The 23,109-nt window shown below is 44.4% G+C and overlaps 2 protein-coding genes across 17 annotated transcripts in view; one reads left to right on the top strand and one right to left on the bottom strand.

The window, feature by feature from the left end:
- Positions 1-7,579: 7,579 nt before the first annotated feature.
- Positions 7,580-23,109, bottom strand: part of noxa1 (NADPH oxidase activator 1) — a 16,032-nt gene continuing 502 nt past the window's right edge. The window contains exons 1-19 of one of the 14 annotated variants that reach the window (XM_078087334.1): positions 22,390-22,484; positions 20,623-20,787; positions 20,221-20,264; positions 20,057-20,140; positions 19,454-19,628; positions 19,212-19,294; positions 17,500-17,608; positions 16,493-16,627; positions 13,878-13,985; positions 13,221-13,280; positions 13,107-13,144; positions 12,891-13,029; positions 11,899-11,967; positions 11,608-11,695; positions 10,617-10,723; positions 9,696-9,856; positions 9,238-9,346; positions 8,860-8,983; positions 7,580-8,111 (exon numbers count right to left, since the gene is read on the bottom strand). In XM_078087334.1, the coding sequence (XP_077943460.1) occupies positions 8,008-8,111; positions 8,860-8,983; positions 9,238-9,346; positions 9,696-9,856; positions 10,617-10,723; positions 11,608-11,695; positions 11,899-11,967; positions 12,891-13,029; positions 13,107-13,144; positions 13,221-13,280; positions 13,878-13,985; positions 16,493-16,627; positions 17,500-17,608; positions 19,212-19,294; positions 19,454-19,627 (1,608 nt within the window). In that variant the 5' untranslated portion in view covers position 19,628; positions 20,057-20,140; positions 20,221-20,264; positions 20,623-20,787; positions 22,390-22,484 and the 3' untranslated portion in view covers positions 7,580-8,007. Of the gene's footprint in view, positions 8,112-8,859; positions 8,984-9,237; positions 9,347-9,695; positions 9,857-10,616; positions 10,724-11,607; positions 11,696-11,898; positions 11,968-12,890; positions 13,030-13,106; positions 13,145-13,220; positions 13,281-13,877; positions 13,986-16,492; positions 16,628-17,499; positions 17,609-19,211; positions 19,295-19,453; positions 19,629-20,056; positions 20,141-20,220; positions 20,265-20,622; positions 21,246-22,389; positions 22,485-22,780; positions 23,001-23,109 lie in introns of those variants that run through there. The other 13 variants (XM_078087335.1, XM_078087340.1, XM_078087338.1 and 10 more) reach the window with 13 other exon arrangements.
- Positions 22,421-23,109, top strand: part of dpp7 (dipeptidyl-peptidase 7) — an 8,627-nt gene continuing 7,938 nt past the window's right edge. For 2 of the 3 annotated variants that reach the window (XR_013452069.1, XM_040195020.2), the window contains exon 1: positions 22,421-22,563. Coding sequence is in view for 1 of the 3 variants with exons in the window: in XM_040195020.2 (XP_040050954.1) it covers positions 22,432-22,563 (132 nt within the window). In the remaining 2 variants the exon portion in view is untranslated. Of the gene's footprint in view, positions 22,617-23,109 lie in introns of all 3 variants that reach the window. The other variant, XM_040195022.2, reaches the window with a different exon arrangement.

Raw genomic sequence — 23,109 nt, 5'->3', positions numbered from 1 at the left:
CCCTCAGACCCTCTGTGTAAAGGAAATGACGCATGTGTGTGCGTGTGTGTGTGTTGCTTAGAAACTGACATTACTCACCCTTATTTAAATGATTATTTTTGGCCTTGTCAGATGCCATACATCATTGTGTAAAAGCAGGAATAGCAGCAGTTTAAACCACAATAATAAGTACATTTTTAAAAGTGTATTGTAAAACAAAGTGGGTAGAATCCTGCAAACGTTAATATATTATATTTGGAGAATTTGAAAAGCTTAGGACTGCTTGCTTTAGTTTTATCTCCAAAAAGGGTTGGTTGGTCCATGGCAATGAAGATGACAGTAGGTATTTAAGTTTATCAATTTGCATTATAGAGGAAGCCTCCCTGAGACTCTTGTCATAAGAAGAACCAAAGACTATTTTTATGCTATTTTAAAACAGCTATTTATAGGAGCCCCAGGTTTTCTTGCTCCTCGTAATAGCCACAAATTCCTTCTGTCTGGCCCATCCGCGTGATGAGAGTAGAATAAAACACAGCTTGAAGAAATAGGGTTTCACACATGATGTAGCACAGCTGTGCCTCCTAAGGAAACACATACCAAATGTAGGTATTATAATTATTACTATTACATTGTTATTGTTTGATTCCGCAAGTTTGAGATCTTTTTTTTTTTTTACAAATTTAGATCATGACAGGCAGTAGTAGGAAAGCTGCACTGCACCACAGAAAAAATATGTATGTATATATATATAATGTATATACACACACACATATGTTTTTGCCATTTGACTTTTTTTCTGAAAATAGACCGGATTCTCTCCTAATGTCACAATGTGCTCGGACAGGACCCAGACCGGATCGGTGGGGTGAAACAAAAGATTTTATTCGGAAAGGTGGGTGTTTATGCCGTGCGTTGAAGGAGTGGAGGCCTCATAGGCCATTTGAATGGAGCTCTCATTTACGTTGTGCGACCACTTTTTTTTACACCTATATTTGTGAAAAACGCTTTATTCTGTAGTGTGGCAGATTGCAGGGAAAGGTGATGGAGGGGAGGCATCTTGCAACCAGATGGCTCCACCCTTGAGACTTATATAGACTTCCTGCCTAACGAGGAGAGGGTGGGAACAGTTTAGTGATGGAGGAGAACATAAGAGGGGGAACAAACGACCCAACGAAAAGATAGGGAGAAAAGAAACCAGACAAGACCATGGCAGTTTCGGAAAGTAAAGAAGATTTAACTTAAGTGTAAGATTAATTGGACCTGAACTGGCTGACTACCCCCCATGTACCAACTGTTTTGGAAGAGGCTTGTGGACTGAACTGGTAAAAACCGACGAGAACGGCTTATGAACTGTGATGTGGTATTGAGCCTACCCTCACTGTCAATTATCCATAGAGGGTTAGGCGCACCTGCAAGGTGCCGCAAGGCTGGTGTTCTTGAACGGTGACGTGTGTAATGGCAAAAATGTTACCCTTCAAAATGTTTCATTGAACGTACAAGGTTATAGATTGCAAGTGTGGGGATGGTGTGGCCATGAAGAAGAATTGAGCAGGAGTGACTCCCCTGAATGTGGAAACCCAACAAGTTTCGCCGTCGACCTTGCGTTTCCCGGCGCCGCCGTCGACCAGGACACGACAAATTCTTAACACTGAATAAATATTACTGCTCCATTTAATCTGCTGAAATGAATTCAGAATAGATTTATAACCGCACAAGTTTTCAATACTGCTAATTTTATTCTTATGAGGACAGCTGTATACCATCATGCACCAGGGGGAGTTACAACAATGACAAACCCTGGTTCACAGCAGAACTCAGAACACTACGCCTGCAGAAGGATGAGGCATTTAGGAGTGGGGACAAAGATCGGTACACAGAGTCAAAATACAAGTCTAGCAAGGCGGTGATAGATGCTAAACAACTGTACTCTGATAAACTCCAACAAAAGTTCCCAGCAAGTGACTCCGCTTTGGTTTAGAGAGGCCTCAAACACCTCACTAACTACAAGCCAAAAACCCCCCACTCCATGAATGACCTCCGCCTGGCAGACGAGCTGAACGAGTTCTACTGCAGATTCGAAAGATTCGAAAGACAATGTCCTGATCCCATCCCCCACAGCTCCACCAACCTGCTGCAGTCCCCCAGCCCTCCCTCCCCCAGCCCATCAGGTGCTCACGCCTCTACATCTATATCACCTTCCCCTCCCCCACCAGCAACGACCCTCTCTATTCTGGAGAGAGACGTTAACCGGCTCTTTAAAAGACAAAATCCCCGTAAGGCAGCCGGTCCGAACTCGTTTTCCCCTCACACCCTGAAGCATTGTGCTGATCAGCTGTCTACGGTGTTCACTGACATCTTCAACACCTTCCTGGAGACATGCCACGTACCAGCCTGCTTCAAGGCCTCTATGCTTAATATTTTTTAACTTTAATATTTTAAATTCTTAACTTTAACTTTACCCATAGCCTTATTCTACTAACCCATTGCATTAGCATTTCATTTTACTTTATAACTTGTGCACTGCTGTCTTGTCTATTGTTACAATGTCTACTGACACTCACCAACCGCCAAGACAAATTCCTTGTACGTTTGACATATTTTGCCAAATGTTTCCTGATTCCTGATTGATGTTTTGTCATTTTTTACTCACAACTTAGAACTGATGAACACTTTATTAAGAAGCTGGAAAGTGTCTTTCCCAATGGTCCAGAGTGCAGTGTTTCACCTCCGTCTCAAGCGTGTAAATTGTACTGTAGCCGCGATATCGCTACCGCCGTCTGGTTTTGTCAAGGACGCACGGACACAAGGGTCTACTGGGCAATATGTCTTTATTTTCTCGTTTGCAGTGAGCAGGTTTCATTCATTTCCCGTGTTGCTCTCCTCTGCTCCTCGGCCTCGCCCCTGAGCGTCTGCTCCAGTGTCTCTCGCTCCAGGTCCTGCTCACTGCTTTTCAAACGGGAGCAAATCAGTCCATATCACCTGTGCTTCTTACTCACCTGCCGGCACCGTCCCCTGAACCACTCCCCCGCTCTCCCCTCTGCAACTGAGCTAACCACACCCCGCCACCACATACCCCCACCGCCCGACTTAGGCCGGGGAGCCATCCGGCCGAACCGCCTCCCCTCTCCCCCTCCCTCCTGAGGGCGGGAGAGGAAGTCCGCCACGACCATCTGCGCCCCCGGCCTATGGACCACCTTGAAGTTAAAAGGGGTTACGACCCCCGGTTGGTCTAGGGGTGAGGGGACCATAAACATATGAGCAGAACCTGGACGGTTGTAAAAGGGTAGTGTTTATTGGCAACCAGAGGTAGACAAGCAGGTAACAACAAACAAAAGGAGGGTGGATGAGGGTGCTGTGAAAAGACAAACCAAGTTAAATAAAAGAGATCCCCAAAAGGAGAAAAAAAACTATGCCTGAATATACATTTAAACAACCAGTAGGCGCTTACCAAAAAACAAAGAGCACAGCACCCACTACACCTATGAAGCTAACAGGCACAAAACTACGTGTGGTGAATCAGTACCGACTCTTGCCTTAACTCCCCCCTTTTGCCAGCCCCGTGCTGGTAAAACACACAAGATCCAAAACACAGTACTTGACTCAGTTGCACACAAATACACACACAGGAGGCACACAAGTCATCTGGCCATGACGAGCTGCCTCGAGCCACTGGTGGGCTCTCCTTAAGAGCTGGAGGTAAGGCTGAGGTGACAACGTGCCATTGGGTGCGCTGGGACAGGGTGGACCAATGGATGGAGCTGGAGGGAGCCTGACAGAGCTCCACCGGAACCAGGAAGTAGGCGGGGCTTCAGTCCACAGGGCCGCCCAGCCTACTTGGTACAGGCAAGACAAGACAGAAATACAGACCACGGTGACAGCCGTAACAAAGGCTGTAGAGCCAGATACCACCGAGTGATCCGCGCGTTGGTATCCTTCATGCGGTGGAGCCACTGCAGCGGGGTGTGATCCGAACAGAGGGTGAACTGGCGTCCCAGGAGGTAGTACCATAGGTGTAGAGGACCGGGCGGTCCACCCCCTGCACCTGCTGGGACAAAATGGCCCCCAGCCTTCTGCGCGACGCATCAGTCTCCAAGACAAAAGGGAGAGAGAAGTTAGGTGTATGGAGCAGTGGTTCCCCGCAGAGGGCCAGTTTCCCCCCTCAACCGCATCCACTGGACCGGATCTGAGGCACCTTTCCGGGTCAGGTCAGTTGTTACGTCCCCAGAGTTCTGGGTTAGTATGATTCTGATTCGAGGACTGCTTGTAGGTGTGCGTGTGTGTTTTCCAGGTAGGATTGGGACCCGGAGCTCCACCCCCTCGTCAGTGGTCGCAGCTGGCTGGGCTCTTTAAAAAGCTGGGAGTCCTCACCATGCCGACGATCTTCAACTCGTTTTCATACAATGACCAGTTTTGGACCAGTTCTGGCGCTCTGCATATCCTGTTATGTGGTCTTTGGTTTGTACCCTGTGTGGGGATATTTTTGATTTCGATAGTTGTGTTAAATAACTTTGGGGTAACAAGTAGCAGCAGGATGGGAGAAATCGTTTGTTTGTATCATTTGACTAACTATTTGTTTCCTCTTTTGTTCACAGGGAGTGGGGAGTAGATTTAGAGCTACCCCGGGGTATATATCACCCGTAGATTTACTTCGGTCTAGAAACACCAGTTTAGACCTTTGGTCCGTCCAGCCCTCCCCTTTTCCCAGAAAGTTAGCTTATTTATGTATATATTTTTTTGTGTTTAGATAAAAGCGTTAAACAGTATTTTGTGTTTGTGTCCGTTTTCTCACATCGCGACTTCATAGCCCGGTTGCTGGCATCGGTGGCCTCGAGCAGTGGGTTGTCATGTTCCCCTCCCTCTTGGGAGCTGGAACGTAACATCAGTCAAGGGGCTGGTCAGCTCTGCAAAGCCTGGGATGAACCTCCTGTAGTAGTTCGCCAGCCCCAAAAACTGCCTCACCTCTTTTTGTCTTGGGCCGCGGGCGGGCCGCGATTTTGTCCACTTGAGGGCGCAGCCTCCCGCCGCCGAAGTGGTACCCAAGATACCGTACCTCCCTCCGGCCAACTGCACACTTCCCCGGGTTGGCGGTGAGCCCGGACTACCTCAGGGACTCCAGCACCGCGCCCACCCGCCGCACATGCTCCCCCCACGTAGTGCTGTGTATGATGATGTCATCTAGGTAGGGGGCAGCATGCGGACGCAGCACCCGGTCCATGAGGAGCTGGAAGGTGGCCGGGGCACCAAACAACCCGAAGGGAAGCGTGGTAAATGGGAGAAAGCAGACTTCCCTGGACAAGGGAATCTGCCAGTAGCCCTTGGTCAAATCCAGTGTCGTAAAAAACTACGCGGTGCCCAATCAGTCCAGGAGTTTGTCGACCCGGGGCATCGGGTACACATCAAACCGCATTCACCCTGCGATAGTCCACACAGAACCTTAATCGAGCAGTCCTTCTTGGCGACAAGAACGATGGGGCTGCACCAGGCACTGTTGGACTCCTCTATTACCCCCATCTCCAGCATAGCATGTGATGTACTATGAGATCCGTGCAACCTGGCAGAGAGGAGAATACATTAAATTGATCTTGCAACCGGGCTATGTCCGCTTGCTGGGCTGCAGAGAGATGGGCGTCGAACGGTAGCCGGGTCGGATCGGTGGACTTTGGGACCTCTGGCCTCAGCTCCTCTCTCTCCGCTACTGCAGACACCATGGACACGGACTCTGCCTACCTCCATGCTTTAAGGAGGTTGAGGTGGTAGATCTGTGTAGATCCACCCCTGTCAGATCGCACCACCTCATAGTCGACGTCCCCTACCCACCGTGTGACCACAAAGGGCCCTTGCCACTTGGCAAGTAGTTTCGAGCTAGAAGAAGGAAGCAATACAAGTACTTTTTCTCCCGGTGTATATTGTCTCAGCTTGGCCCCCCAGTTGTACAGCCGTTGACGCTCCTGGGCCTGGAGAAAATTCTCACCTGATAACTCACCCAGTGTGTGGAGTTTGGCTCACAGGTCCAGGACGTACTGAATCTCATTCTTACCGGGGCTCGGACCCTCCTCCCAGTGTTCCTTAAGCAGGTCGAGCACCCCCCCGTGGTTTCCTGCCAAACAGCAGCTCGGAGAAAATCCTGTGGAGGCCTGGGGAACCTCCCGTACTGCAAGCAGAGGATCAAGCCATTTGTCCCAATTACGTTCGTCGTGAATGAACTTACAAATCATGGATTTTACCGTCCTATTCAGCCGTTCCACCAGGCCGTCAGTCTGGGGATGATACACACTGGTGCCCTGGTCAGTCTGAATCTCTTTCGGGAATCCGACTCGGGAGATGACCTGAAACAGCGCCTGCGCAACACTCTTGGTGGAGATACTGCGCAACGGCACTGCCTCGGGATATCAGGTTGCGTAATCTTAACGGTAGCGGACGCCACGGCGCTCTCGGAATGGTCGGCTGGTTTACAGACAACTTTTCAATACCAACAATTGGTATTTTCCTAACCTGTTTGAGTGTCACGACTCACTCTGTCCCTAATCAGTGGAAAGTGCGGGTATGATAATGCTGTGTCGGGGCGCACCATTTGACCATCAATTCGCATCATTTGGTCGAAGGCAAAGCATAGCGTATCATCACGACACTGCTCCAGTGGAAAAATCTTCCATGGAGCGTAATTCGGGAAACAGCGGCGTCTCCATAGGGGGCTCCGCGGCCCCCCCTCCCCGTCCGCAGTGTTGGACAACCTCGCGTCACCACTGAGCAGCACACACATCGGTCGGTTGTGAACACTGCCCCGCTAACTGAAACCCCGACCAATCTGTCCCCGAGATTAGGGGGTGCGTAAGGCGGGCGCTAACCGCAACCTTTACTTGCTTTGCTTTTTACCCCCAAACCTAGTCCCCCGCCATCGACTAGAACATCAAGGTATGACTGCACCTCGTCCCCCGGGGGCCATCTTATGTACCACCAAACCCCCGCATACGGCGGGGCAGCGACTGGCCAGGCGGCCAACTACTCAAACACCCGGGTCTGCTGGTCCGCCTGAGCCTGCAGCGCCCCCAGGAAGTGGCGGTTGGACTCTGCCTGCTCGCGCTGCATCGTCCGAGTGTGACCGCCGGCTGAGTCAGTCCCTCTCCGTGGTCGTTCACGTCCATCCGGGCCAGGCGCCACTGTAGCCACGATACCGCTACCACCGTCGGGTTTCGTCAAGGACGCACAGATCTACTGGCCAATATGTCTTTATTTTGTCGTTTGCAGTGAGCTGGTTTCATTCATTTCCCGTGTTGCTCTCCTCGGCCTCACCCCTGAGCGTCTGCTCCAGTGTCTCTAGCTCCAGGTCCTGCTCACTGCTTTTCAAACTGGAGACAATCAGTCCGGATCACTTCCACCTCTGATTCTTACTCACCTGCCGGCATAGTCCCCTGAACCACTCCCCGGCTCTCCCCTCAGCAGCTGAGCTAACCACACCCCCCCACCACAATACACATTAACTTTTTATATTAGATCGCTCCATAAAACACTGTCCATTCTCAACTCTGGGTATTCCATAGGCTAATTTCAGTATTTTGACAAATCTTGAAATGGCAGGTGCAGCCAATAAATACATTGATCCTTTTTCCAACCTTTTATTTTTGTCAGCTTTTGAAGATAATCGAAAGATTACAATGTAAAAAAAAAAACAGTATCTGCATTAAGAGAACGTTTCAACAACATTACAAGTCTCTCTGAAACATCACAACATCCATTGTGAAGCCTTCCAACACATATTTCCACAACCAGTATCATTAAAACCCTGTAGAAATACTACAGGAGCATGATGCTGAAACATCATTGAAAAATGTCATAAACTTGTATGAGTACAAACATTTTAATTTTTGAAGATACAACAGGATTATTACAGTGATCCCAAAGGATATAGAAAACAGAAAAGGTAGACCAGTAGATAAAGTATCACACTGTGTAATATGAAATACTAGCTACTTAATCCAGTACAATTGTGTTTATTTTAAGTTAGTGAGCAAAGTAAAATTTCTGCTTTTATTACATGGATCCCTGGGTGATGCTGGCGTTCTCCTTGTAGGCAAAGCAGCTGGGGAAAATGCCAATGTGTCCTGCATTGTGTCCCTCCAGCCACTCCTCATTAACTACAGGATAGTTTGAGGAAAATACAAGAGCAAGTGAGGCTTGACAGACTCAAAAAAGGGGACTCAAAAAGACAAGTTCAGTATGGGCCTTATTGTTGCGGCTGGCAAGCAACACTTCTTGAGCCACTAAAAATTAGATAATACAAAGAAAATGTCTGCTCTCAGCAGAGCTGGGGCTTGCACGAAGCAGGCCTATGGAGCGGTTTTCCCAATTGAAGATATAAATGTGTGACATGCAATTTAGGCAATCAGTCCAACTATGAGACCGGCACATTTTATCCAAAAGATTTGTCAGTTTTGACGTAACCTCACGTGGAATGATGGGACTCCGAAGACCCTGTTATTTTTAGGGGATGGGTGGATGTTTGGCCTCAATTGACGTTGAGCTGAAAGAGCATCTTCTTAAAACCGCTAGTGTTTAAAGGAGTCAAAAACTACACCTGTTGCGCTTATAAAAGATGCTGGAAGTAAAGAGCACAGATTGTAACGTAATTCAAGCAGATTGAGACGACTGGCATACAATGCCCTCCCACTTCTGAATATTGTTATGTAATATTATACTGAATTGCCTAAAAGGCAATTCAGTATAATATTACATAACAAATAATATTGTCAAAGTGTAATATCCTTTTCTTCCCCACGTGTTGGAATAAATGTTAAATATTTAACTATAAAGTAGTAATACATTTTCTTTCATATTTACTTTCTATCTTTCAAAATGTTCCACCAACCGCCACTGGGGCCTTACCGTCTCCCAGGATGTCAATGGTATCTCCTTCGCTGAACTCCAGGTCCTCTGGACCCTGAGCTATGTAGTCATACAGTGCCACCATTTGGTAGAGGATGGTACGGTTGTCAAGTGGATCTTCAGTCTGAAGTGAATACACAATAAGGAGAGGAATCATCAAGGAAGTAATTTGATTCTGCCTGGAACCCTCCCATTTCTTTCCTAAGAAACAGTTTAAAAATATTAGTTTTGCCCTCGGTATTGACTATATGTACATAATAAAATAGAAGGTATAAGTGAAGTTATGTGCTGTTGAAGTTAAAAAGAACTTCGACTGTAGGGAACAGTAAGATTACAAACTGATCTATTTCATCCCTGATTTCTAGGTTAAACCCTCACCTGGCACCACAGGGTGGCTCTGCCAGCCTCTGCCACCTCTTGCATAGTGCGGCCTGGCTCTGCCTCCTCACATAGAGGTGTCAGCACTCTAGAGCCATGCTGCTTATGTCTGATGAGAGAGGGGGAGATTGGGTGAGGAGTGGCAGCATGAGAATAGATAGGCAATTTGGACCATCAAATGTTCAAACATTGGAGGACAGAAAATAGTTATGGAAGATGGCCTTTAAGCAGGGCCCTAAGGCTTGATATTTGTAATCTATCCTTGGCTGTCCATTTTGCGGTTTATTGTCACGTTCAGACTCCTGCCATGTCTGGAGGTGTAGCCTCAGTGTCCAATGTCAAGTTACATTTGCCGTAATAGATGATGGACCCACAGATGACCATAGATTGAGAAATTAAGTTCTTAATAAATTTAGAAATTCAAGGCGACTGAAGTCAGTTGCCAGGTCCGTTGCTACCTGAGGCGCAGTTGATGTGCTGGCTGGCCCAATTTCTGTGCAATACATTTCTTGACTTCTTGGAAGGGTGTGTCCAAAGAGACCGACAGAGTCACGGTGTACGTGTAGTGGACCTTCAGCACCACAGAGCTGGTCTCTGGTCCTTGAGGCGCAACCACATGCTGGGTAAAAAGCAGGAACACAATAAAATGTGATGTTAAAAGAATAACAAAATATTAATCTTGTACAATCAATTCAAACGTGTAGGTTATTAAGCACTATTAATGATGTTATTACCGTTATCAGCGTATTACTATAACTACTCTTTCCCTTAAATTACCTATCAGTAATTGTAATAATGCCAATAATAGGAATTATAGTTTCAGTCTCAGTTGTCAAATTGTTAGTTAAGTTACTTTTGATTAGCACAGCTCAAGTGTTAAAGTACCTGGCCCAACCCTTCACTCTAGTGTCATGTAATGTAACAGTTCTGACCCCTCCAGTAAACACTTTGGGCTCTGTGGTCTACGTAAAGAGGCTGGTGGGTTGTTATCAGAGCTCCCTACCGTTTAGCCGCACATTGCTTTTTGGTGTATTTTATTGCATGCATCTCCAACTGACACTAAAAAGTAAAGCGGTTTGAACTTTTGGGCCATTTCAATTGATACCCCAGGTCCAAGCTGCCATCCGAGGGGTTAAGTCTGGCCCTGGGAAACATCCGGCTCTGAACGGGCAGGTTTTAAACATTAACTGCCAAGTTTAACCTTGCAAAGCTGTTTCTTTACAAGTCCACACAAACCTTCCATATTTGGATGAGGCAGAAAGAGAAGGAGGGTGTAATTCCTGTGTTGGTGTTTATGTAATCATTGGATGTGCAAAGCTAATAACTTTGATGCAATTCCACTTTTCAGCTGGCACAGATGAATCAGAGGGGGCTATTACCTGCTCGTTTGCCGTGTTAACCGTGTACCCAGGAGGCTCTGAAGCTGGCAGTGGTGCGTGGGTGGCAGTTGTGTAGGATGGAGGTGGGGTGTCTGAGGTAAAACGTACTGTTAGGCGAAACACAGCAAAGGCACAGTTTGAATGCACACAATGTAAATTGAGTGTACATGTACAGCTCATCTCTTTCTGACCACTCAAAGGCTTTCTTAGCTTCCAGGAATCACAATGAGGAAACATTACACTGGTGTTTCCTCCGTTAGAGATGTGGACCGGCTGATGGAATTAAGGTAACCAGATCTGTGGTTTGTTTGGATAAAATCACCAGCTAAAATTCAAATACCATGTTTCTTCTTGCCCCTTCTAAATGGCATGGGTCTTCTATGGGTAGACAATATGTCTGCTATCTTGGAATTAAAAAGTTGAAATCAAGGAAACATTGACCATTGAATAGTTTGAGCGCCAAGTATCATATGGCCTTTTCGGGGCAGCAAAGTCTGAGTGCTAGCCGCCACATCTTCATGCCTAGCTGTTGCCATAGCGATTGGTTGCTTGGTTCTGAAAATACAAGGCTGTATAATTAAACATCCTATAAAAAAAAAAAAAAGGGTTTCTACAGGAGTTTGTGTCTGCGAAAGGTTTCTTAATGCTGGAGATAACTGAAGTTTGTGGGTGTCGACAGTGCCACAAGGAAAGTTAGTTAATAACAAAAACAGATTTTAACATTAATAATTTAAAAAAAATAGCAAATTGATCATTAATTCATGTGCAATATCTAAATTTCATGGATCCTTTTTTAAAGCACAATAATTGAACTCAACCATTTGTGATTTGATTAGAACTTATTTTACGTCTTGTAAGTTTACTTTATTATTAATATTGCTCTTGACATAATGAAGTCCATACTGGTACAGATCAGAAGAGATCGAGAGCGAGCGAGCCCCTGGTGGGTAGGTGAGGAAGTAAAGGGGGAGGAATATGGGACCGTGATCACCTCGTGGAGGAGCTGCAGGGCTAGCCTGGGCCTGTGGTCGAGTGGGTGGCTTGAGTCCAGGTGGGAGAGGGATCCCACTGGGAACTTTCTGTGGAAGAAGACAAATCAGAAACTTTTCTTTTTTACTGGGAACAAAACATGACTAGTATTTTTTTTTAATTATTTCTTAGAATTTTTTTACTGCCACATAATTTTACTGGCCTCACAGGTGAAGCGAATTTCAGCAAATTTCTTTCATCATAAATTGTATTTTACAGTTTAGTATTACATAATAATAAATAAATACATTACATTCTCCCTTTTGCCTTTGGAAATCTTTACATCTGCAGGATCAAGCAGGGACATTGGAAGAAGTCCCCTCTGTAAGGAAAACAAACTATTAGCTAGAAACTAATATAAAAGACTTCATGCCAGTGAAATGCAATCACATCTGTGCAAATCCAATTAATGCATTTAATTACGCTCTTATCAGGTGTGCACATGCTATATTTATTCAAAAAGATCTATTCCATTAAAACTATTCTTCAGGTTAGTCAATCATTTCTGTGAGGGGTTTATTTTGAACATCTGAGAATAATGACCTTTCACCTCTGATGGAACAGAAATGAATTTATGGTCATTAAATATAAAATATATAATGTTCCACTCATTCAACATTGTCCTTTACTTAGTCACAAAATTAAAAACAAACCAAGGCAGCAGATAAACATAATTGACATAACTTTTTACCAAAATGACACGCACAAGAAGGAAAACCGTTTGAACTGAATAAAAGCAACAAATCGCACAGATCAATATGAATTGTCACCAAATGTGGCGTTCTCCTGAACAACAGACAGATACATGGGACATGTGATGTTGAACAGACTCATAATATGTGATATTACTCAGTTAGAGAATAGCTGGTGGTTAAGCCTTGAAGTATTAGGAAGCTCGAGGCGTGTCCCTCAGGAGTGGAAACCAGTCCTAGCTGAAAAGTGAATATTGAGCTAATATTCATCAGTTAAGTAACAAGCATGGCTCCAAATGAATGAATGTTCATGTTGCACCGTGTCGGCTGGATCCGAACGTTGCTGATCATTTGTTTTGCCCCCATGTAGTCGAAAAAACACTTAAACACAGCCTTAATACTTCTATATAATGGTTTCAAAAGGTCTGTTAGAGCACTAGAAGAAAAGGATCTTTATCAGAAGATCTAAAACTCAACAGAAACATTGCATCAGTCTAGACGACTCCCCCTCTCTTAGGCTTCTTATATTTCCCCATATGATCTTTCTCCTCACCGTTCCATCATATATAACAGATGCCATCCCGTCCCTCCTCTCTTCGCCAAATAAAAATACCATGGCCCCTCCAGGCACAGTCAGTTGTCCCGGGCCCCGAGCCATGTAAGGGATCCGCACGCGCATGTAGAGAGAATCCCTTACAGGTGTGAAGAGAAAATCATAAGTCTATATGCATCAGTACTGAAATGTGAGGTTGAACAGAACATTACTCACTGAGTTCCATCTACCTTGGGCTCATAGAAACCAGGTTTCTGTGGTGAAGACATAATGGTGGTAGTTAACAAAGAGCGACTGACAACATCATACCAACTCTGTGGTCCTTCTTACCTGCAGCCTCAGAGGTTCAAAACCTCCAAAGTCGTCATTGGGAATCACAGAAGAAATTACCTGCCAATAGAGCAGCATCAACCATTACTGCAACATTTTCTTCCCCACTAGTATGAAAGTGATAAGAACAAGCTGGAGTAGTTCAACTCTGGTACAAGCACGTACACATGACATCCATTGTAGTATATCCATCTTAGGAGACGGATCCCTCCTCTGATATTCTGACATTAAGGGCGACTGTGGGTGAGTGGGGAGCACGGTCATCCTCCAATAAGGGTTGTCGGTTCAATCCCAGGCCCGGCTAATCCGCATGTCGAGGTGTCCTTGGGCAAGACACTTAACCCAACATTGCTCCTGTAGCTGCGACTACAGTGTGTGAATGTTAGTTACTGATGTGCAGGTGTCACTGTGTATGTTTCTCCTGTCATCAGTGTATGAATGATGTCATCTAGTGTTAAAGCGCTTTGAGTGGTCAGAAGACTAGAAAAGCGCTATCCCTTGTTTATTTTTTGGCCAGTTTTTCCTGTGCCGATGGGAGTTTCGGGACAGAGGATGTCGCATGTGTACAGACTGTAAAGCCCCCTGAGGCAAATTTGTAATAATGGGCTATACAAAATAAAACTGAATTAAATTTTTCATGGGAAAACTTTATTGTACCTTTGCTTTGCCCAGGAAGTCCCTTTGCTGCAACTGCTCCACGTCCTGTTTCCTGGGCCGAAACACCACATCCTCAGGCACCAAAAGAGGAGCAAGGATCTCCTCCTTCTGTTATTAAGGGACAGCAAAGACCAGGATGGTTTGTATGTACTGACTTGCCATGTTCATTTCTTACATATTTTTCACTGGATATATTTTGTTTTAATGATTCAGTCAATATATTTAAATAAGAGTGGAGCAATGAATGGAAATCAGCGCCGACATAAAAGTCCAATGTTTTGTGAAACAATTTCATCAGAAGAGCCACAGCCCTAACTTTGGCCATGACTAATGGAGCATACTTCAGGAATCATGAAACCTTTATTGCCATATGTTCGACATACAAGGAATTTGACTTGGCGGTTGGTGCATAACAGCAGACAGTACGAGACAACAGTGCAAGAGAGCTAAAATAAAATATAATGCTATAGTTTGTAATATAAGGCTATGGGTTAGTTTAAAAATAAAGGAATAAAAGCTAAAAAGTTAAAAAGTTAAAAATAAAGTAAATAGAAAGTGACAAGTGAAAGTGACGTGTGCAGTGGGAAAGAAAGTAACCAGTGGAATGTCAGTCAGTCAGTGGGGGACCGGGCTCTGTTGATGGAGTTGCCGGCTGCCGACGGGAACAAACTGTTTGTGTGGCGGGAGGTCTTACTTCAGCATCCTGCCAGATGGAAGGGGCACAAACTGTTTTTGTCCTGGGTGAGAGGGGTCGGCTACAATCTTTTTAGCTTGCTTCAGGGTCCTGGAAGCGAACAAGTCCTGGAGAGACGGCAGATTGCAGCCGACCACCCTCTATGCAGAGCGGATGACACGCTAGACGGTGACGGAGGAGCAGAGGATGGACTATGATGGCCGTGTAAAAGTGCACCAAAAAGCGAAGCACACCGAAGCATCGTTGGTACCATCTTGGATCTAAGCTGGAACTCTTTTCTAGTCTTCCAATTTCCATTAGGACTATCAAATCAAGTACACTGCAGGAACAATCATACAAGTGTCTTAGCCAAGGGCACAGCAACGTTGACGACCATAGCCTACCACTGAGCCACACGCGCAACACTAATTACTAAAGGACTCAATGAAATGGCACCGCTGTGATGTAATTTGTTGGGGGAAAATTGTTGAGCCTGCGTGGGGTGAGGCTCTCAGGAATGTGACCTTTGATGTGAGCCGGTGACTTAAGGCAGTCCAGGGTGAGATAAGACACAGATGAAATCATACGTGCCCTGACTGACCTTTTAGATGTTATTGATTGTCTGGGTCCATAAAGGGAGGGTCACGGGGTCACCCCTACATCATCTGGTACTTTTCCGACACTCCTCTTGAGGGGTGGGCTCTCCTGTGCTAAGGCAGCACAAACCTCCCTGAAGTGTACATAAGCTCCTGTTCTCCTCTTCAACTTTGTCAGATCTTCCTGCTCCTTTTGGGGGAAGGAACATCTGTCCCTTTTCAGCTGAATTGTAGTCACTTGACTTCTGTCTGTGCTTACGACTTGTGCTGGTGATTTCTGTATTCTTTATCTTTTTTCTATATTCTAGTTAGTAATAAATACTTAATCACAAAGCAAGCTCAAGATACTTTTGATTTCTCACATGGGCTAAATCCACAATTTTCCACCACATAATTTACGTTTAGTTTTGGAATGGAAAGGTTTATAAATCTATTTATAACACACCCGTCATCAACAGATCTGAGTGCCACAGCCAGCAAAACCTACCTTAGAATGATATTTAACTGTTAAAAGTCCAAATTTCAGCAGTCATGGTCTAATTATTAGAAAGATGCTAGGTTGATCCACAGTAAATCTGGGCCAAGTGCTTCCTCAGTACCACCAACCCGACTTCTCCAGTGTAGATGGTCAAATACATTCACTGGTAGAGTTCTACCACGAAATAAGAAAGTGTGAAAAACAGAAGCTACTCTGAGGAAAAATCAGTCTGATAGAATCCCACCTCTCTAGCCCTCTAAAATATGTGAAAGCTTGTAGAGTTGTATCAGAAATCCTGCGGTTCACAAGCCACCACAGGCTGGAGTATGGTCTGCTTCTGATCAACAGTGATAGTGTCCCAAGTTATTCTTTCCTACATCCTTGGGGGCGATGGCTCAGATGTAGAATGAATCACTTGTTGGATCCCGGCTCGTCTGGTTTATCTTGATATTTTCTTGGACAAGACACTTAAACCAAAAATTGCTCTAGCAGGCGATACCATTAGTATGTGAATGATTAGCTATTCCTGATGGATAGTGGCACCTTGCATGGTAGCCCCTGCCATTAGTGTGTGAATGTTGTGTCCAAGCACTGTGAATGTTAGGCTCTAAAAACAGGTACAAGTAATTTTACCATTTACTTAACAGCTCAATAAACTAAACGGCATCATGCACAGCTGCTGTTGCATACACCACCAGCAGCAGTCAACATTTAACAAAGTTCAAATTTCCTTGCATCTTGAAGGAAGCGAGGACAGAAACAACATTCCTCACATTGGAGAATCATCCTCATACAAAAATGAAAATTTGTCACCAAACTCAGTCCTATGGCCTATCCAGTCGTTTGTTGTTGTTGTTGTGACACTCACCAGGACGCTGTTCAAAGCCACCTCAGTGGTTCCCCCTCGACCTCCTCCTTTTTCCTGGGAAGCTGACAGCAGGGTCTCCCTGGCCTGCTCCCACTGGCCCATTCGACAGTACACAGCTGCCGCATTATATAACACCTAGGAGACACATGACTGTTATACATGTCTGTACCATCCTATTCACATAACGGTTATTTTGTATTGACGATAAAGCTATTAAACACTGAAAAGAAATGCAATTATTCATCATTGATTTATTTATTTAGCGGTGAAGTGCTCCGGTTCAGATTTGTTCTCAAAATGCTGCTATGTGGAGTGTAAAGCTGATCATTCAAAGGAGAATGACTGACATCAATATCTAATATTGACTCAAATATTAGACTTTGAGGTTTAGATGCATTCTTTGTTTATATGCATCTTCTTTTGAAGAACGGCATTTTTGGATTAGATAGGAAGGCAGGGAGGGAGGTTGTGGTAGCAGTGTTGATTCTTCCCAGAAAGTCAGTATGGAAATACACTGAAAGTAGCGACGTACATAACATAATCACTCTCCTTATATACAGTCTATGTAATCACCCAGATGTGTTGAGTCTTCTCCCCTATTTAAAACATCTCTCATGGCTAAAAAAAAAAGTTTGCATGGTGTACAATGAAGTAGAATTAAGAAGATATGTTGGGCTTTAGACTCCCCACCCACTCCCCCGCCTTGATGTGTTGTGATCCAATTGATGAATGGCCTTTAAACCCTGGGAATAGCGTGTTGGGTAGACTATGCTCCGAGACTGACCAACTGCAGACACAGGTGCATCGTCTTATCTGTTCTGTGAGAAATATGCAACTCCTTTTCGGCCTTCATCAATGAGGCTTTGTAGGCTCCCAGATGTCTATGACGTTTGTACTAAGTAAATAATGAAGGGGATGATGAACCACAATTTGCTCTGGTTTCATTTATCAGTACTGACAGACATTTTAGGATTGGATGTGTATGTGTGCAAGGCTACATGTCCAACCTGCCAGCTGTGAAGTTTGAATCGCAGTCCCAGCTGTCTGTAATCGATGACCAGGTTTCCTCTCATATGCTTCTGTGCCCAGATACAGTCTGACAGAGCCTCCTCCAGCCTGAAGAGACAGCAAAACAGATAGCAGTGACTGAGGTCACAAATACAAAACTAGTAATATTCCCATTCTAAAAGTATACATCTCATATTGCCATTCTGTACGCTATGTTTTAGTAGCCTATATATTGATTAAACATACCTTGTGCATTTATTGCACCTGTTCGGTTTAATGTTATTTTCATATGAATAATTAGAATTATAACCATGGGTTTTCATAAGTATAGTGTCATGAATACATCTCTGTACAGGGTGGGGATTTCAATATGCAGCATTTCTTGATGTATATTTGTAAAGCGAAATACTGTACCTACTTTAGAACATTATTCTATTTTTTAATAACAATTACTCATCAGTTGAAAATTCACTTGGAAAGTTAGTCATTTAAAAAGTAATTAAGTAAAGCTGTAAAGTAATTACAGCTGATGACGCAGTCCCCCCGTAGGCCATACCGTCGCATTTCAGAGACCACTTGGTTCAGCCTATGCGGTTGTTGGAGGACCCAACCCAGGTGTACCGCGAAGGCTGGAGTCTACAAGGATGCAGCCTAGCGACTGAGACACAGCTAGTCTGAATCAGATTGACCAACAACTATTCCCCTAGCAATTATGTCTATTGAGACAATCTTTTTCTCTTCTAAATAAATGTTAACTTTTTGACTTTAATTGATCAACGTGTTACGATCCTTCTCATCAACCAACTCGGGGGATCGGAGATCCCGACATGATGCACGGGGCAATAAAGTCTATGATAAATAAACATACCAACGACTTCCACACACAAAGACGTGGCCTCTCTAGGTCGTCTTCGACAAAAAACGTTACTCCACCTGTTGTTCTGGCAGTGAATTGTAAGACTTTTTGAACCATGAATTGAAACGAGTGAGTCAACGCGATTGCGCAAAGACGCAGAAGCATGCGCCAGCCTTAACGCAGGGCTCTCAAGTACCACGCATTGAGCATGACTCACTCATTTTGGTCTTTAGTCACGCACTCCCGCCACACATCCAATTCCACTTCAACCTCCCGTTCGGGATCGTCCGCGCCCCAGTCAGCCACACTCACTACAATAATATAGACTACATCACTGGTCAGTTTTACCCATTACATTGTTATTTCTAAGCTTTTAAGGTGCCTGTAGGAACAGCCTGGTATTTGCCTCAGTTTCCTGTCACTATGCCACACTGAGACAACCAGCTGTGCAGATCAGAGATATGAGTTCAAATAGGACGGTTTCCCAAAATATCAAACAATTTAATTTAAATCACACAAATTGCAGTAATAGTAATAAATAAAGTAATAAAATAAACGTCCTAGCAAACCAAACTGCCCAGCTTTCTGCAACTAGCCCATAGGTTTGAATATAAAATAGTACATTAAGGAGGCAACAAAACATTGAACTTGTCCTCAAAACTAGACTTTGAAACAGTTAGTGACGGGCAGCCACCACAGCAGGATAACAGCACATTAATCCTAGCTTTATCCTCAAAAATACCCTTGATTTTGTTGTATTAACTGTACAAGTTACATCAGCATCTTGTAGACTCTGTCTGCAACATGTAGACTGAGATCTGTAGATCAGTCTTTAGGATGGGGTCCGCTACCTACCGGTCAATCTGCATCATCACTGCTGCTCTTTGAAAGAATCCAACAGCGAGCCGTTCATCCTTGGCAAGGGTGAGGTCTAAAGCCTGGACATTAGACAAGGCAGAAAGAAAAGATGAGGTTGGACATAAATGGGCAGCAGGTATCACATAAAACCTATACGAGTCAATGTACCAGACGGTTTTGATCTTTTAATGAGTTTGAATCACGTCAAAGTGTTCCCTCAGTACACACAACACACAGACCTTCAAGGCCAGGTCCAGCTGTCCCAGAACCAGGTGAGCAGAGGCAGCATTGAACAGAGTGCAAGACGTTGGTTCGCTGATCTGCTCCAGTTTGGACAGAGCTCCCTGCCAGTCTTTGGCATCCACCGCCTGCACAGCTTCATGCCACAGCCGCAGTAACTCAGTGTAAAGCATTCTGGGCAGTGGAGAGGGGGGGGGGAAATACAGAACTGACAAAACTGTACAACAGAGGAGATGAGTCTTTGCCTTTTGTGTCATGGGTTACAATGATGGTAAACTATGAGATGGGGAAGTTGAGGCCAAATTCAGAGAAAAAAGGAGGCTCAGAGACAGTAATCATACAACAAAAAGGGTCCTTTTAATAACAAGGTTAAGGTAAAGGGCGCTGAGGAGTCTGTGATGCCAGTAAACAGTTCCTCAGTCTTGTTTAGGAAAGGAGAGCGTTTAGTTTGTTACCTCTCCAGTTTGTGTCTATCCTCTGTGTCTGTCTGCCTCTTTCGCTCGCTCACTGCTGCTCAGCTCTGAATAGATCTTTCTTTTCTAATTACATGATGGGCTGCAGGTGTGAACAATGCCACGTGCCAAGTGGCTGCAGGCAGCTACCTGAACTGGGTAATAGACGCCGTCTATCACTTCCCCCAATCTTGGCAATCCGTCCCCTGTGCTTCGTCTGCTTGGTTTCTGGCCCTGGTTTGCAACAATATATATCATTGATCACAATAAATAATAGGGTTGTATTGATATAACTTATATATTGTCCTACATACCTGGCTAATAAATGTTTCTGATTCTGATTCTTATTAATTTTTCTCTGTGGGAGTAAATAATTGTTATCTGATGTGCATCATCTCTGAGCAAAATTAATTCTTTACACTTCCAGTTTAGTTTTCTCTCTTACAAACACAAATTCCACCAATAAATCTATCTGTTTAACTCTCTGGATCTAATAAGAAACATATACAAATGTATTAGAATACAACAAAATTTTAAAGCCAAAAGAAACCTGCATAGAAAGTGACCTGATGTTAATAAGTAACCTCTTGTACAGCTTTCCTGGAATACTTCCTTGTACTTAACTACATCGTGCCTATTTGTACATGTTGTTGAGTTGAGTTAACCCAATCTGCATAATTTATCATAGATACTTTAGAAATCCTCAGACGACTTACCTTTTGCTCCTTAATGGGAGTCCAGTCAGTGTTCGGTGTTCAGTCAATGTACCAGCTGCCTACCGGGAAGTTAAACAGGCCTCCGCCCTGCTACTACAAGGAAGTCCTCCATCTATCCACCCCAGATTCCTCAAAGGCACCCAGGCTCTGGAATTCACCTGCCACCTCACAACAATTACAACATACATGCATGACTCACACAGGCTTTGATAGCACTTGTTAGACCTGGTAAGTATTTGCTACAGCAGAGGCTTTGTTTCACAATGTATGTGTATTATCCACGTGACTAATGACATCTAAGCCAATAAGGCATTCGTTAATTTTAACCTCCTGCTAAATAATCAAACCTTTTCACATTTTGAACTATCTTTTTAAATATATGTGGAAATAAACACATTACCAAATCATGTCAGGTAAACTGTAAATCAAAGCAAAAATGCAGAAAATATCAGGCCACTAAAGGCCAAAAAAAGATGACCTAAATGAAGTCTTTTTTATGGGACTTTGGACTTCCTTTTCCACGGAATTATTTAGAGAAGGAAGTTGACCAAAAAGGGTGCAGTTGTTCCTGTTAGGCTCTTCACACATACGCCGATGGTTGGTTTGGTATAAAGCTGGTTGTCCTGTTCAGAAACAAGGAAATGATTTGTCATTTCCTCTACTTGGCTAACTGGGTCAACCTGCTGCACAAGTTGTGTTAAACTGTTGGGCAGTTTAGAGATGCAGTGATTATTCAATTATTCGCACAGACTACGGGAAAGGCCTCCCGTGGAGAAACTGGGGCAAAGTGTCTTGCCCCAGAATCTATTGAATGGAATAGAAGAAGAAGAAAGTATCCTTTGTCAATCCTATTAGGGAAATGATTCTCTGGCAATGATTCTGGCATTTAACCCATCCCTGCCGTAAAGGCACCCAGTGAGCAGTTAGCGGTCAGGTGTGTTACTCAGAGACACTTCGACATGGGACATGGAGCAGTCATGGTTCGAACCTTCAACCCTGTAGTTCCGGGTACACACTCTCTACTCCATGCGCCACAATCGCCCTATAGCAGAACCGGGGTTCGAACCACAAATTGAAAGACGACTATGCTCTACCACTGAGTATTCATCGCCGACATTTGTATCTGCAGAAACCCATGAAACCATAAAATCAATTGTCAAACTGATATAAAAAAGTTGTTATTATGCTAAAAGCGTTTTTAGAATTTGAGGGGGGCCTCTCCAAGGGGCACTAAACGGTTTCAGGGGAGTGATCAGTGAACGCAACAATTACAACATACGTAAAAAAATAATAACAAAGATTATTTGTTGGAATAAGGTCCCATAGAATTGCATAAAGCGTGACTTGGTTAAAGAGAGTGCAGACAATAGGGGACATGTATTATTGGATTGTTTTTTATATCCAAGAATCAGGTGTGTCAATAGTATATGTCGCTGATACAGCATGGTGGGAGGGTTATTTTAGTCAATAAGATTACCTTAATGTCCTTCTTACATAACCCAGACGTTTTTATTCTTACAAAGCAATAATAACTTTAGGTATTTTACACGCTAATAATCTGTTCTTTAAATTTCATGATGGCACGAGGCATGCCATGCAACCACGGAGCAGCCCGGAGCTCGAACTACCAACTTTGCGGTTACCGGTGCACCCTCTGTACCCCTGCTCCACGACGATCCCGATACACACACGCACGCACGCACACGCAGACACACATGTTCAACGTTTTCTCTGTATAATATTGTAGTGTATAAAAGAACAACTTACGAGATCTTACGAGACTCCCACAAACGCAGCATGGACCATAACATGTGTCATGTGAGACACGCATGCGCAGTGGTAGTCATGTTCAGTTTCATTATGAGCAACCCGCTGGTATTTTTCATGGTTATAGGGATTGGCGTGCACGTGCTGCACGCCTTCCCACACACCCTTTTACAGGTAACGTCATTTTAAGTTGTCAATGTTTGGCTTTTGGTCTCGCTGAAAATTAGGTATGGAACCAGTTTCTAATATCTTCCATTTGAGTAATTAAAGCTGAACGTTTAGTTACTCCTCGTGCTGCTTGTTTCAATGAGTCCAATCTGAGAGTGATTGGTGACTGGACTAAATGTTCCTTAACCCGTTAACATGTCCTGGTTCGGACGGTTCGACTCACCGTAGGCCTAGTTTGGATGCGGATGCGGACTGATGTCGAGAGATCATTCACTCTCCCGTTCACACAGTTGAACTTTCACGAAAGGTGCAGGGAAAGTTTGAAACGAGGATATTCTCGCTGTGAGGCGACAGTGCCACACCACCATGTGGTAAATGCATAATTACCCTTCCTAATACGTCTTAGACCAGACGTCTGTAAACAGATTCATCTGAACTAGAACAGCAGCTCGTGCTGTCCACTGCGGTCATGCGGACCGCATTTGAAAATAAAACGCACGTCTATTCAGGGCTTTACGGTAAAATGGCTTGTTTTTTGTAGAAAAAAAGTTT

The sequence above is a fragment of the Gasterosteus aculeatus genome, chromosome 13 (genome assembly GCF_964276395.1).
Source record: "Gasterosteus aculeatus chromosome 13, fGasAcu3.hap1.1, whole genome shotgun sequence".
Taxonomy (NCBI): domain Eukaryota; kingdom Metazoa; phylum Chordata; class Actinopteri; order Perciformes; family Gasterosteidae; genus Gasterosteus; species Gasterosteus aculeatus.
Note: the sequence above shows the minus strand (reverse complement) of the source record. Positions and strands in the feature narration are given on the sequence as shown.